At 33.3% G+C, this 12598-nt stretch overlaps 1 protein-coding gene across 1 annotated transcript in view; it reads right to left on the minus strand.

Moving 5' to 3' along the window:
- Nucleotides 1-12598, minus strand: part of KLHL1 (kelch like family member 1) — a 428752-nt gene that overhangs the window by 246013 nt on the left and 170141 nt on the right. The window contains exon 4 of the mRNA XM_003827457.5: nt 6578-6774. Within this exon, the coding sequence (XP_003827505.1) occupies nt 6578-6774 (197 nt within the window). The remainder of the gene's footprint in view (nt 1-6577; nt 6775-12598) is intronic.

Genomic DNA, 12598 nt, shown 5'->3' on the forward strand with positions numbered 1-12598 from the left:
ATCACAAACCACATTGATATAGTTTGTTCTTTCTATCAGGTATTTTTTCCAGTGGCTCTAAAGGACAAGTGAAGGATGTATAGCATATTTTTACTACTACCAGATTCTGAAAGGGCAGCTACTCTTACACTGACTCTGGAAGGCTTTATGCTGCAGGTATGAGTCTTCCACCCTTCAAAGCTACTTATGAACAAGGCAGCCTTTAATTAGTCTTAGTGCCACTGTCTCTGCCTCCAGCCTAAACCTAATGAAATCTTCTAAGTCATACTGGTAGCACCAGACAGAAAACAGAGAAGAGGGAAAAAAAATACTTGAGAAAAAAAATCACAAAGTTCTTTGGTCTTATTTCTCTTTCAGGTTCATAACATCCATTTGTCTGAAGTAATTCATATTTTGTGTCTTGGTATCAGGAACTCGACTTAATATTATGGGCAATATGTAATCATGGTATATTCATTAGCATATTGAATAGGGCATGAAATCTGTAGTGAGATAGTACTGGGTTTATTATCCCATTCTAGCATGTCTATCTATTGATCCTGAGTAAATTATTTAACAATCCTGAATCACAGTTTTATTGTTTTTAAAATGGATGTAACACTTGCCTTGTAGGGATTTTGAAAGGAGTAAATTTAATGTATTTAACACCTAGAATTATAGTGGCAATAGGACAATATTTTAAACTTTACGTATGCGATCACCAGCATCATTGGTGGTAAGGCTCGCCATCAGTAAAGCTGCTGCTTATGTGCCAAGCACGATGGCAGAAGGTAGCGTTACCTCACTCTCTTTTTTCTTTTTCAGTCTCCTAATATGTGGATGTGAGTATATATCACATCTTATATTACATCTTATAATTTTTCTTTGTAAGATTTACCTATATGTATACACAGACATATACATACATACATATATAGGCATATGTAATTGTCATTTATAATGATAATTTATCATTATAAACAAATTATGTGAGTGGGTGTATATGCCTCTAGGGTATACTAATCTCTATTCTTAGTTTCTCTTCTTGCCTTCCTTTTATGTCAGTCTGATAACTCATCTTAAAATTAAACCTTTGTCCTTACTTGTTCAAAATGTTCAATGGCATATTATTATATTCCAGATAAATCCCCAATTTTTACAAAGTCTCCATAACCCTACACAATTGGTTCTGCCTAGGTCTTCAGCCTCATAAACTACCTCTCTTCTTGTCCCTCTCCACCATCCCATCTACCTTGAATTTCATTAAACAGAACGATTGCCTTCCCACTTCAGATCATTGGCAATCCATTTTCTTCTGTTAGGAACATTCTTTAACCAAATCTACACCTGACTAATTCTACCTCATTTTTTACAATTCATATAAACATCATTTATTTAAAGAGTCTTTTTCTGATTTATGGGAGGGTTCCCATTGCGTCTCATAATTTTTCTTTGTAAAATTTACCGTGTGTGTGTGCATGTGTATATATATATATATACATATTATCATTATAAAGTATCATTATCATTATAAAGTATTATAAAGTATACACATACACATATATAGGCATAAATAGTTATACTTTATAATGATAATTTGTTTTCATTCAATATATTAACCTTGACTCTAAGGGCAACATCATTTCTATTTTGTTCACCATTGCATTTCCTGTGCCACCTACTGGTGAACTTGGTACATAGTTCACCTACTGGTGAACTTGGTACATAGTTCACCTACTGGTGAACTTGGTACATAGTTCACCTACTGGTGAACTTGGTACATAGTTCACCTACTGGTGAACTTGGTACATAGTTCACCTACTGGTGAACTTGGTACATAGTTCACCTACTGGTGAACTTGGTACATAGCAGTCAATAGTCACTATACCTTCATTTATTCATTCAGTAATTAATCGTATATATGGAGATTTATCTAGGCACTTATGTTACAAAAGTTTTTTTATGTTATCAAGAAGCTACTATATTAATTGAGCAGATAGACAACAAAAACAACAATAACAAAAACCAATATATATTATAAAGCCAGGAACTAAACAAGGACTCTAAAAAATAAAAAAGAGTGTAAGGGAATAGAGAATTTTGAAGGTACTGGCACATCATATGGAGTTTTCAGAGAATGGGTCTCTGTAGAAGTAACATTTGACAAAGATCTGAATGAGGTAGAGAAGAAACAGATATAAATATTTGGCAGAAGAGTATTTCCATCAGAGGGAAGAAAGAACAGGCACAAGACTCCACAAGTGAAGTTATGCTTAGTGTTGTCAAAAAACAGTAAGAAGGTCAGTGTGGCTAGAACTGTATGAACAGGGAAAATAATAGCAGAAAATGTGATTAAAAAATGTCAAAGGCACACACTTGTAGTCTTGTTGAATGAGTAAATTAAAGAAAGTTCTGCAAAAGTACCCAAGGGAAACAGGGAATTGATGAATGTATTACAAGATACTAGACACTTTGATGGAACAAAAAAATTCAATGGAGAATGCTTCTTCTCTTGTCATAAAGAAATCCGCAATATATTTGTAAAGACTAGTCACAAAGAAATAAAAATAATTAATTGTATAAGAAAGTTTCTGATATCACACAGTCCTAAAGAAAGGAATACTAAGATTTCATTTGTGAGAGCTAATACCATGAGAAGTTTAAAGATATTTCTTGGGCATGAATGAACTTGAACTAGAAACAGGGAGAGATTATTCAGAATTTGATAATGGATTCCAACAAGAGAAATGTCTGAGTTAAGTAAGAGTGAAGGAACCATACAACACATATTTAGCAGGAATGAGAGCAATTGCATCTAACATTGAGGAAAAATGCCTGGGTAGCAGCTTAGAGGCTAGGTGTGGAGGACTATGTCTATCAGAATATGGAGGCCCAGTGTGATGGCTCATGCCTGTAATCCCAGCACTTTGGGAGGCCAAGGCGGGTGGATGACCTAAGGTCAGGAGTTTGAGATCAGTCTGACCAACAAGGTGAAACCCCGTCTCTACTAAAAATACAAAAATTAGCCAGGTGTGGTGACAGGTGCCTGTAGTCCCAGTTACTTGGGAGGCTGGGACAGGAGAATTGCCCGAACCTGGGAGGCGGAGGTTGCAGTGAGTGGAGATTACGCCTCTGCACTCCAGCCTAGGCGACAGACAGAACGAGACTCCATCTCAAAAAAAAAAAAAAAAAAAAAAATTGAAGATTGAACATGCTATGATGCTATGTTGAAGCATATTTTGAATTTTTTTTAATTAAGAAAATAAAACACTCAATGTTCTAAGTTTAAAAGATATGAATAGAGAATTGAAGGCTTAAACAGCCATTGAAAAAACTATGAAGGTCAGGGAAGTTTCTACTGAAGATTTCAACCTTCATTTCAACAAGAATTTTCTCAAAAGCACTCTGCAAAGACACTGCATTCCTCAAGGACGTCCAGAGGCCTCCCAACAATGGTGTCAGCCTGCAACAGTGGGGTAAATAGCTTTGATCACTCGCTTGTAAGTTATTTTACTTTTCCATTTACCTACATATCTTCCTGCAACTGCCCGTGGAGAATAATGGCTGCTGCTTCTCTTCCAGCTTTCATATCTTACATGAATGCCTCTTATTGGCAAGATCTAACCAAAAACCATCTAGAGAAAGGATTGCTGGATAAAAATGTTCCACGTGTGTCCTCCAAAAGGCAGAGCTGACTTTGGAGGGAAGTAGCAATGATGACCAGTGGGAATTGACAACTCAGCAGGGAAGGAAAGATCTGGAGATGGAAGTCGACTCTGGACTTTCTGTCCATCTTTACCCAAAGCAGATCAATTCTAAAACTATACTTTGATATAATATTTAATTTGAACAGAGAATTGCATTAGTAAAATAAATTTAAAAACAGAATGAGAAACACTTAAAGACCACTGCTTTAAACACAAGTCCATTCTATTAAATATATGACAGCTATTGTCATGCCTTAATTTTATTCTGGCATAGGCAGCCATTTTTTCAACTTTTCTTCATATTACCTAATCACATAAAATTTACTATTCTTGTTATTCTAATCTGTTTCCGTTTGCCACTCTCTACTGCTTTTAAAATGTTATATCCAGAATTAAGCACAAATTTCATAATATAATCTAAGAGAGTACAATGAGACTATTTCCTTCAGTGCTGCTATTTTGGTGCTATCTCTATATTCATGCAGACACAGTTTACATTAATGTTTCAGAATTAATTTTACACTTCTACCTGATACTGAGCTTGCAATCAAAATTCTCTAGTATTTTGCATGATTCATTGCCAAGCTGAGTCACCTTCCCAAAAGATTTTGGAATTATTTGCACAAATTCAGTAGCTGAAGCCAAATACATAAGTGAAATTTCCAAAGGAAAGATGACAAATAATAAAGAAGAGAAATATAGGTAGCAAATTAAGGTCTGGGTAGACCAGACCTTTGGTCTTTGAAGATCAAGTTTACATCTAAAGAGTTTGGGCAAGAAATTTAAAAATTTTGAAAGTGTTACTTATGTATTAAGCAATCAGACAAATAATTACAGTCAGGAGAGAAGTTAATTCTATCCCACGTGTAGTAGAAAAAATGGAATGATTTGCTGTTAAAGCAGTTAAGGAGAAAAAAAAACCACACACAATATGTTTGCTTTCAAAGCACAGATTGGGTAGATTAGATGAGAACATATGCCTGATTGGACAAGGATCAGAGGCAAATATGTGATGAGAAATCACATTATGAGATGCAAAACACTCATTTTAAACTGCTGGAACTGAAGGGACAATATACATCTGGGAAGACAACTGGTCAGTAATTTTTCTCTAAAATAGTTACCATAAACATCTATAGAATACCAGAGCGTCACATTTTCAAAATAATTTGAAATCATTTAAATTTGAGCAGATATTATATACCACAGTCTAAGAAATAAATTAATATAGAGTCATTCAGAATGTTGAGTACCTTAGAAATCTTCTATGTTTCTGTTTTAAATATATTTTCCTATGAAGCATACCTTTTAAAGTCTCTGAAGAAAAAAATTTGTTACTATTGTGTGATAAATTGCAGAACAGTCCAAGCAGCTGCAAGGAAAATATTTTCATTATTAAATTAATAATTTGCAACTAGACCAGAAGGGACCATTATCCCTCTGGATATGGAGGCATATTTTTCTTTGGCTTAGTTAACAGGAGCTCCTAAAGTTAATGAAATGTGCCTAATTAAATGGTGGCAGTTGGACTTTGATATTTTGGTTGATGAATTATTTGTTTACTTTGATTTGCTATGGTTCACATAATTTCAAAGGTAGCATCGTGTCTGTCATGGAAAATTTCTAAAGAAGGATTTGCCAATAGAATTACAAATCGCATATCTTCTTCCTTTTATTTTTATATTTTCATTTAATTTAGTAATCTGCTTAAAGGATTAAAAAGGAAAAAGAAAATAATTTTGAAACTCTGTTTCAAAATGGCAATCAGAATACTTTTAAGTGGTTGAGTCATTAGCAATTAGAAAAAGTGTTCAATTTGAAATAAATAGCAACCATAAAGCTTAACAATATTTATCTCATTTTAATTCTTTCTTTGAGTTGGAGACAAAAATTTCCATAAGACTTCATTAGTTGTTTCAATAATAACAATGAAGACATTAATAATATGAATAATAATATCACAGTAAAAATGGGTAGCATTGATATAGGGCCTCTATGCCAGGCACTCACGCTATTGAATGCTTTTAGAATGATTATTTCTAGGATAGGTAATATGATGGGTATGAGACTTGTAACTGGTTATTCTATCCTAGAATGGAATTAATATTTTTAAGATCCCATGCTATAAAGTACACAAATTTAAACTGTACAATTGAAATGGCTTTTAGATTCTCTACAAAGCTGTTAAATATACACACTCATATATATACATATACATATACATATACATACACACACACACTCACACACATACAGGGAATAAAAGGGAAAAATATAAAATAGGCTTCAATTTTTTCCATAAAATCATACTAGCATAGCCACACGAAGTACAATATGCTGTGATGGAGAGGTTTAAAAAATGCAGAAAAATGTATAAAAGGACAGCTGTGGAAGTGAATGTACAAAGGTAGATATGCCTGGGGCAATTTTGAAAATCAGTTTAAATAACTTTATTAATATCTATCCATATGTATATCTGTATTGCCTGTTAAGTGTGCATAAAGCCATAGTGAAGCTTCCTGAATGCAACACGTGGAGGTTCCTGGAGGGTTATGTGCCCAGGGAGGGCCTGGAGCCTATGAGCCCCTCTCCTCATACCTCGCCCTACACATCTCTTCATCTGTATCCTTTGCAATATCTTTTATGATAAACCAATAAATGTAAAATAAAATAAAAAATAAATCCACAAAAGAACAATAAATCCAGTATAGAATGTGTTTTTTAAAATTAGAAAATACATTATGGTACACCATAGTTCATAACAAAAAAATGTGCCAAGCATAGAACACTCATTTTAAACTTAAAAAACTTGCTAATGCCATGACAGTAATTATTTTTACCTCTGATAACACAGAGTGTGCCTCCATTATTAAAACATTAAGTTTCCTTACCATTGTGTAGCTGTGGGCCACCTTCATTAATTCAATGCATCCTTGAGCATCTGCGAAGGCTCGAATTCCTAAACAGTTAGATGGATGCAAAAGCTTCATGAGGAAGTGGCAGCACACTTCCACCACCTGTGGAAGCTGAAGAAGGCACGCTGCAGCAAGAAGGTTCTCAATGGTGTCCTCTTTTAATTCCAAGCAGCCTAAACATAAGCAAAGATAATTATGAAACTCTTTTAAAAACATGAAATAATATGTATCATAACACTACACAAAACATTAGGCCAATCTGCTAGAACAGATCTAAACTGAGATTGGTAATCAAGATAAATATAACTCGGTAAAGGTCACCAATTGTTTTAAGAATTTTGCATTTCGTATTTCATGTAATATTCAAAATCACTCAGTAGATACAAATGCAGTTTCAATCAACATATCTGTATACACGTCAGCAGAAATGATAGTTCTTCCTTTGATTGTGAAATAAGGAAAATAGAAAAATAAGGTTCAGAATATATGCCTACAAACTTAGGAGAGCAGAGATTCTCTAAGTATCTGACAAGGTATATATGTGTATATGAATATAAAATATCTATTTGTGAATATTTAACATATGTATATACATTTATAAATGCATATGTTACAGGTTGGTAGTATTGTACTTAACCCACTGTACTTATGTTTAAAATTGTCTATAATTTTGGTTTTTAGTTTTTTCTTTGTTTTTGTTTCCCTGTTTGGTCATTTTATCTTAAAGGCAAAAAAAAAAAAAAAGGCTCTTTAGTGCTTTACTGTTTCCTCTGTTTTTCTAATATCCAGAATAATTTTTTTAAAGGGATGTGTTTGTCAAATGTTTATAGAACTTATCTTTGAAGTTTTATGCACTTAACTATCTGGAGTTACATTTTAATTAGTAATTCAATGAGTTAGATGATTTTATTATCATTTAGATTTACTATCTGTACCTAAGTGAGTTTTACAAGTTGTATAACTTGTATAATTGTACAATTGTATATACAATTGTATATAATTGTATAACAATGAACCTAAACTATACCCTAAAACAAATGGATTTAACAAATATTTACAGAACATTCTGCCCCTAAACTGCAGAATATATGTTCTTTTCATCAGCACAGGGAACATTCTCCAAGACAGACCAGGAACGAGTCTCAACCAATTTAAGAAAATCAAAACTGTATCAAGTATCCTCTCAGACCACAGTGGAATAAAACTCAAAATTAATTCCAAAAGGAAACCTCAAAACTATACAAATGCATGGAAGTTAATACTCTGCTCTTGAATGATCTTAGGGTCAACAATGAAATCAAGGTGGAAATTAAAAATTCTTTGATCTGAATGATGATAGTGACACAACTTATCAAAACCTGTGGTATACAGCAAAAGTGATGCTAAGAGGAAAGTTTATAGCAATAAATGCCTATATCAAAAAGTCTGAAAGAGCACAAATAGAGAATCTAGGGTCACACCTCAAGGAACTAGAGAAACAAGAACACACCAATCCAAAACCCAACAGAAGAAAATAAATAACAAAGATCAGAGCAGAACCAAATAAAATTAAAACAAATAAACAAAAGCAATCCAAAAGATAAATGAACCAAAAAGCTGGTTCTTTGAAAAGATAAACAAAATTGTTAGATCATTAGTGAGCTTAACCAAAAAAGAAGAGAGAAGATCCAAATAAACTCAATTAGAAATGAAATGGGAGACATTACAACTGATACTACAGAAACACAAAGGATCATTCAAGGCTGCTATGAACACCTTATGTGCACAAACTAGAAAATCTAGAGATGATGAATAAATCCCTGGAAATATACAATCCCCCTAGATTAAATCAGAAAGAAATAAAAACTCTGAACAATCAAGTACTTAGATTGAAACAGTAATTTAAAAAACTCCCCCAAAATCCCAGGACCAGAGGGAGTCAAAGCTCAATTCTACCAGACATTCAAAGGAGAGTTGGTGCCAATCTTACTGAAACTATTCTAAAAGGAAAATCTTAAGAATTTTAAACCTGAGAAAATAATATCCTATTTTATTCATTTTTCTGAATCTTCTAAATTTGACTAAAGCTTGAATTGTTTCATTTATATTTTCATTTATATATATATATATATTTTGCCTGAGTAAAGCATACATTGCAGCTTTTAATAATCAATGGCAGCCTTTAGTGCCTACATATAAGGAATGTCTTAGTTTATTGGTGAACTTGGAAGGCAGGTTGCACTAAATTTGAAATTTGAATATAAGACTTTAGGAAAAATGTAATTTTATCTAACTCTAATTATGCTGTTATTTAATTGAAATTTAAAAGTATATTATTGCCAGTTTGTGTATATTTTTTAACTTTGTGATGTTACTACCATTTTCTCTTAGATTTCTCCTTTTCATCATGAATAGTTTTATGACATAATAAAAAGTTATCTGCTTTCAAAACTTTTGGACAGAATATTTATTAAGAAAGTCCTTTATGCATAACAACTATTTTTTCCATATCAAATTTTGTTTTCTGAAATTTTTTAAACCTATAATAATTTGCAAAACCCACCCATATACCCTTCATCTGGCTTCACCCAGTGTTAACATTTTGCTATATGTATGTGTATGTGTGTATTTATGTTGTAGCTGCAAGATTACTTGAGAGCTACTTTCAGCCATCACATGTCACGCCTAAATGCTTCAGCATCTATCAGCTAAGAACAAAGGTATTCTCCAACGGAGTGGCAATATAATTATCATATATGAAATTTATATATTTGCTATGACATACACTTGCCCAAATGTTCAAATAGTTTGCTGTGTAGCTTGCTTTGATTTTTTAATTCAAGAGCTCATCAAGGATTATATGTTACATTTACTTGTGGTGTTCCTTTAGATTCCGTTTATCTAGAACTGTTCCCCTGCCATTTTTTCATCTATAAATTGATGTTGGTGAAGAATCCATACTAGTTGTTTTGCAGAATTCCTCCTTTTGGACTTATATTATTTCCCCTTTATTAGATTATGGTGAAGTTTTTTTCTTTTTTCTTTTTTGCAAGGACACCATATAGGTGATCTTGTACCCTGCTCCATCATGATCAAGAGGCTCATGATGTCAGTGTGTCCCATTTTTGGTGGCTTTGAGTGTCATACAATGTTTTAGGCAGTATCTGACAGATTTCTTCATTTAATTTTTTTTATAATTAAAGAAGAATTTGTTGGATGATAGATGCCTTTTTTTTCAAATATGACAACATGGTTAAGAGTATTATATTTTATTTATGACTTTCACTGAAAGCAAGACAGTAAAGAAATCTAAAGCATGCCTCCAAGCATAAAAGTGAGTTGATGAAGGAAAAAGAAGAGCAGATACACTGCAGAAAACAGGTTGGAAAATACAGTGATTAGAGTAATATGAAAATATGTTTATTATATATTAAAATATAGATTTGAATGATTTTAAGACTGATTACATGAGTACTATTGATATATATTTTAAGGTTTGTGAAATACCACAGCAAGCATGAGCAAAAAGTATTCTATAGGTTACAGAAACCTATATTTGTATATCAATTTTTGTTTCTTTTTGAAATGTGTACCTGCTGTTATAAAAATAAAGTTAAAATAGAGAAAATAATACGAACACATTAAAATCTGTTATTAATTTTAAACTGATTATAACACTTTTTTATTCATATATACCCTTCAACATATTGTTTTGACTTAAAACTTCAGAGGAATTTTACCTAAATTGTTCAGTAAAGTTGTCAAGAAGACGGTTGCATGCTTCTTAGCATAGATCTTGAGAGAAAATCAGATGGAAGACCTACATGCTGATGGCATGGTTTCTATTGACTTCATTTTACTGTGATTTTAGAATATTGGGAAGGTGACTTCCTGTAATCTAATTAACTATTTCTCTCAATATAATTTATGCAGAAAAGAATGAAAACAGCAGACCTGAACTACTACCATCCTCTGAAAGGCCTGCTTTCAAGGTTTGTTCCAGCTGGTATTTGAGAACTTAGATTTCAAGAGGATTCTCATCATTAACTGATAAAATTGACTCACTGTGCTTAAACTGTACAAACAATGTGGTATATGAGCAACACCTTTTTTCCCTTCTGGGAGTCTGAAATTTTGTTCTGTGTTAGATGGAGGCCTATGCGATCAACATCTAATAAAACTCCAGGCACTGAATCTCTAGTGAGCTTCCTTGGTTGGCATTTCACACACTTTGTCACAACTTATTGAAGGTAAAATTAAGTATCTTCAGTGGGACTCCACTGGAAGGGAACCCTTGGAAGTCTGTACCTGGTTTCATTTGGCCTTTGCCCCATGGGTAGTTTACCTTTTCTGATTGTGTTATGTATTATTTTGCCGTAACAATTCATAGCCATTTGTAAAACTACATGCTGAGTCTTGTGAAGTATCCCAGTTCATCACTGAACGGGGTGTTAGTCTTGGGTATCACCCAACATAGCATTCTAATCAGAAGTCCTGAGATGGTAGGGGAATGTAGAGACATGCTGTGCTCAGAAGCTCAAAGATCAATATTGCTAAGATTTCATTTCACACCAAATTAATCTATAGATGTACTACAATAACATTTAGAATCCCAGTAGACTTTCTGTGAAAATTGCAAAACTGATTATAAAATTCATATGGAAATACAACGGACCTACAATAATCCAAACAATTTTGAAAAATAACAAAGTGAGAATAAGAGCACTACCTGATTTTAAGACTGATTACAAAGTTTATGCAAAGGCACAAAAGTAAGTCATTTGAGAAAAGATTGTCTTTGAATGAGTCAGATATGTGTACAAAAACTTGTATTTGATGTATACCCCAAATGATATACAAAATTTACTCAAAATGGATCATGAATCTAAATTCAAACATTAAACTATAAAACTTTTTTTTTTTTTGAGATGGAGTCTCACTCTGTCGCCCAGGCTGGAGTGCAGTGGCGCCATCTCGGATCACTGCAACCTCCACCTCCCGGGTTCAAGTGATTCTCCTGCCTCAGCCTCCCAGGTAGCTGGGATTACAGGCACCTGCCACCATGCCCAGCTAACTTTTTGTATGTTTAGAACAGACGGGGTTTCACCGTGTTGGCCAGGCTGGTCTCAAACTCCTGACCTGTCTCGGCCTCCCAAAGTGCTGGGATTACATGCGTGAGCCACCACACCCGGCAGCTATAAAACTTCTATAAACAAACTTTGTTAATTAAAAATTTATTTGATAAAATATCAAAAACATAATTTCTCGTAGAACAAATTGAGAAACTAGACTTCATATAATTCCCTGCAAGATTGAGCTAAGATCATGCCACTGCACTCCAGCCTGAGTGACAGAATGAGACCCTGCCTCTAGTTAAAAGAAAGAAAAAAAAAAGCCACTGTAAGTTATATTATTAAAGGAATAAAAAAGATGAACCATAAACCAGGAAAAAAGTTTGCAAATCATATCTGATAAAATATTATATACGGAATATATAAAGAATTTTCAAACTAAATTTTTAAAAAACTGGGCAAATGATTTATACAGACATCCCACAAAAGAAAATATATGAACAAAAAATGCTCAATATTATCAGTGCTTCAGAAAATGCACATTACAAACACAATGACATGCCACAACACCTCTATTAGAACTGCCTGTGGAAATGTGAAATGGTACAACTACTTTAGAAAACAATTCTGCAGTTTTATCTCTCCTATGATTCAGCCATTCTGCTCCTAGATGTTTGCTCAAGAGTAAAGGAAGAATATGCGGATACAAAATCTGTACATGAACGTTTGCAGAAAATTTATTTTGCAATGGCCAAGAACTGGAAAGAACTAAAATGTTACATGACAGGTACATAAATAAACAAAATTAGAGTATGCTTATTCAATGGAATACTTCATAATAATAAAAATAAAATAATTATTGATTATGAAATACCATGGTTACTTATGTTGAGTGCAAGATAATTAGGCTGAGTGAAAGAAACCAGACAGAAAATAAACGCAGACT

The sequence above is a fragment of the Pan paniscus genome, chromosome 14 (assembly GCF_029289425.2).
Source record: "Pan paniscus chromosome 14, NHGRI_mPanPan1-v2.0_pri, whole genome shotgun sequence".
In the NCBI taxonomy this organism is placed as follows: Eukaryota; Metazoa; Chordata; class Mammalia; order Primates; family Hominidae; genus Pan; species Pan paniscus.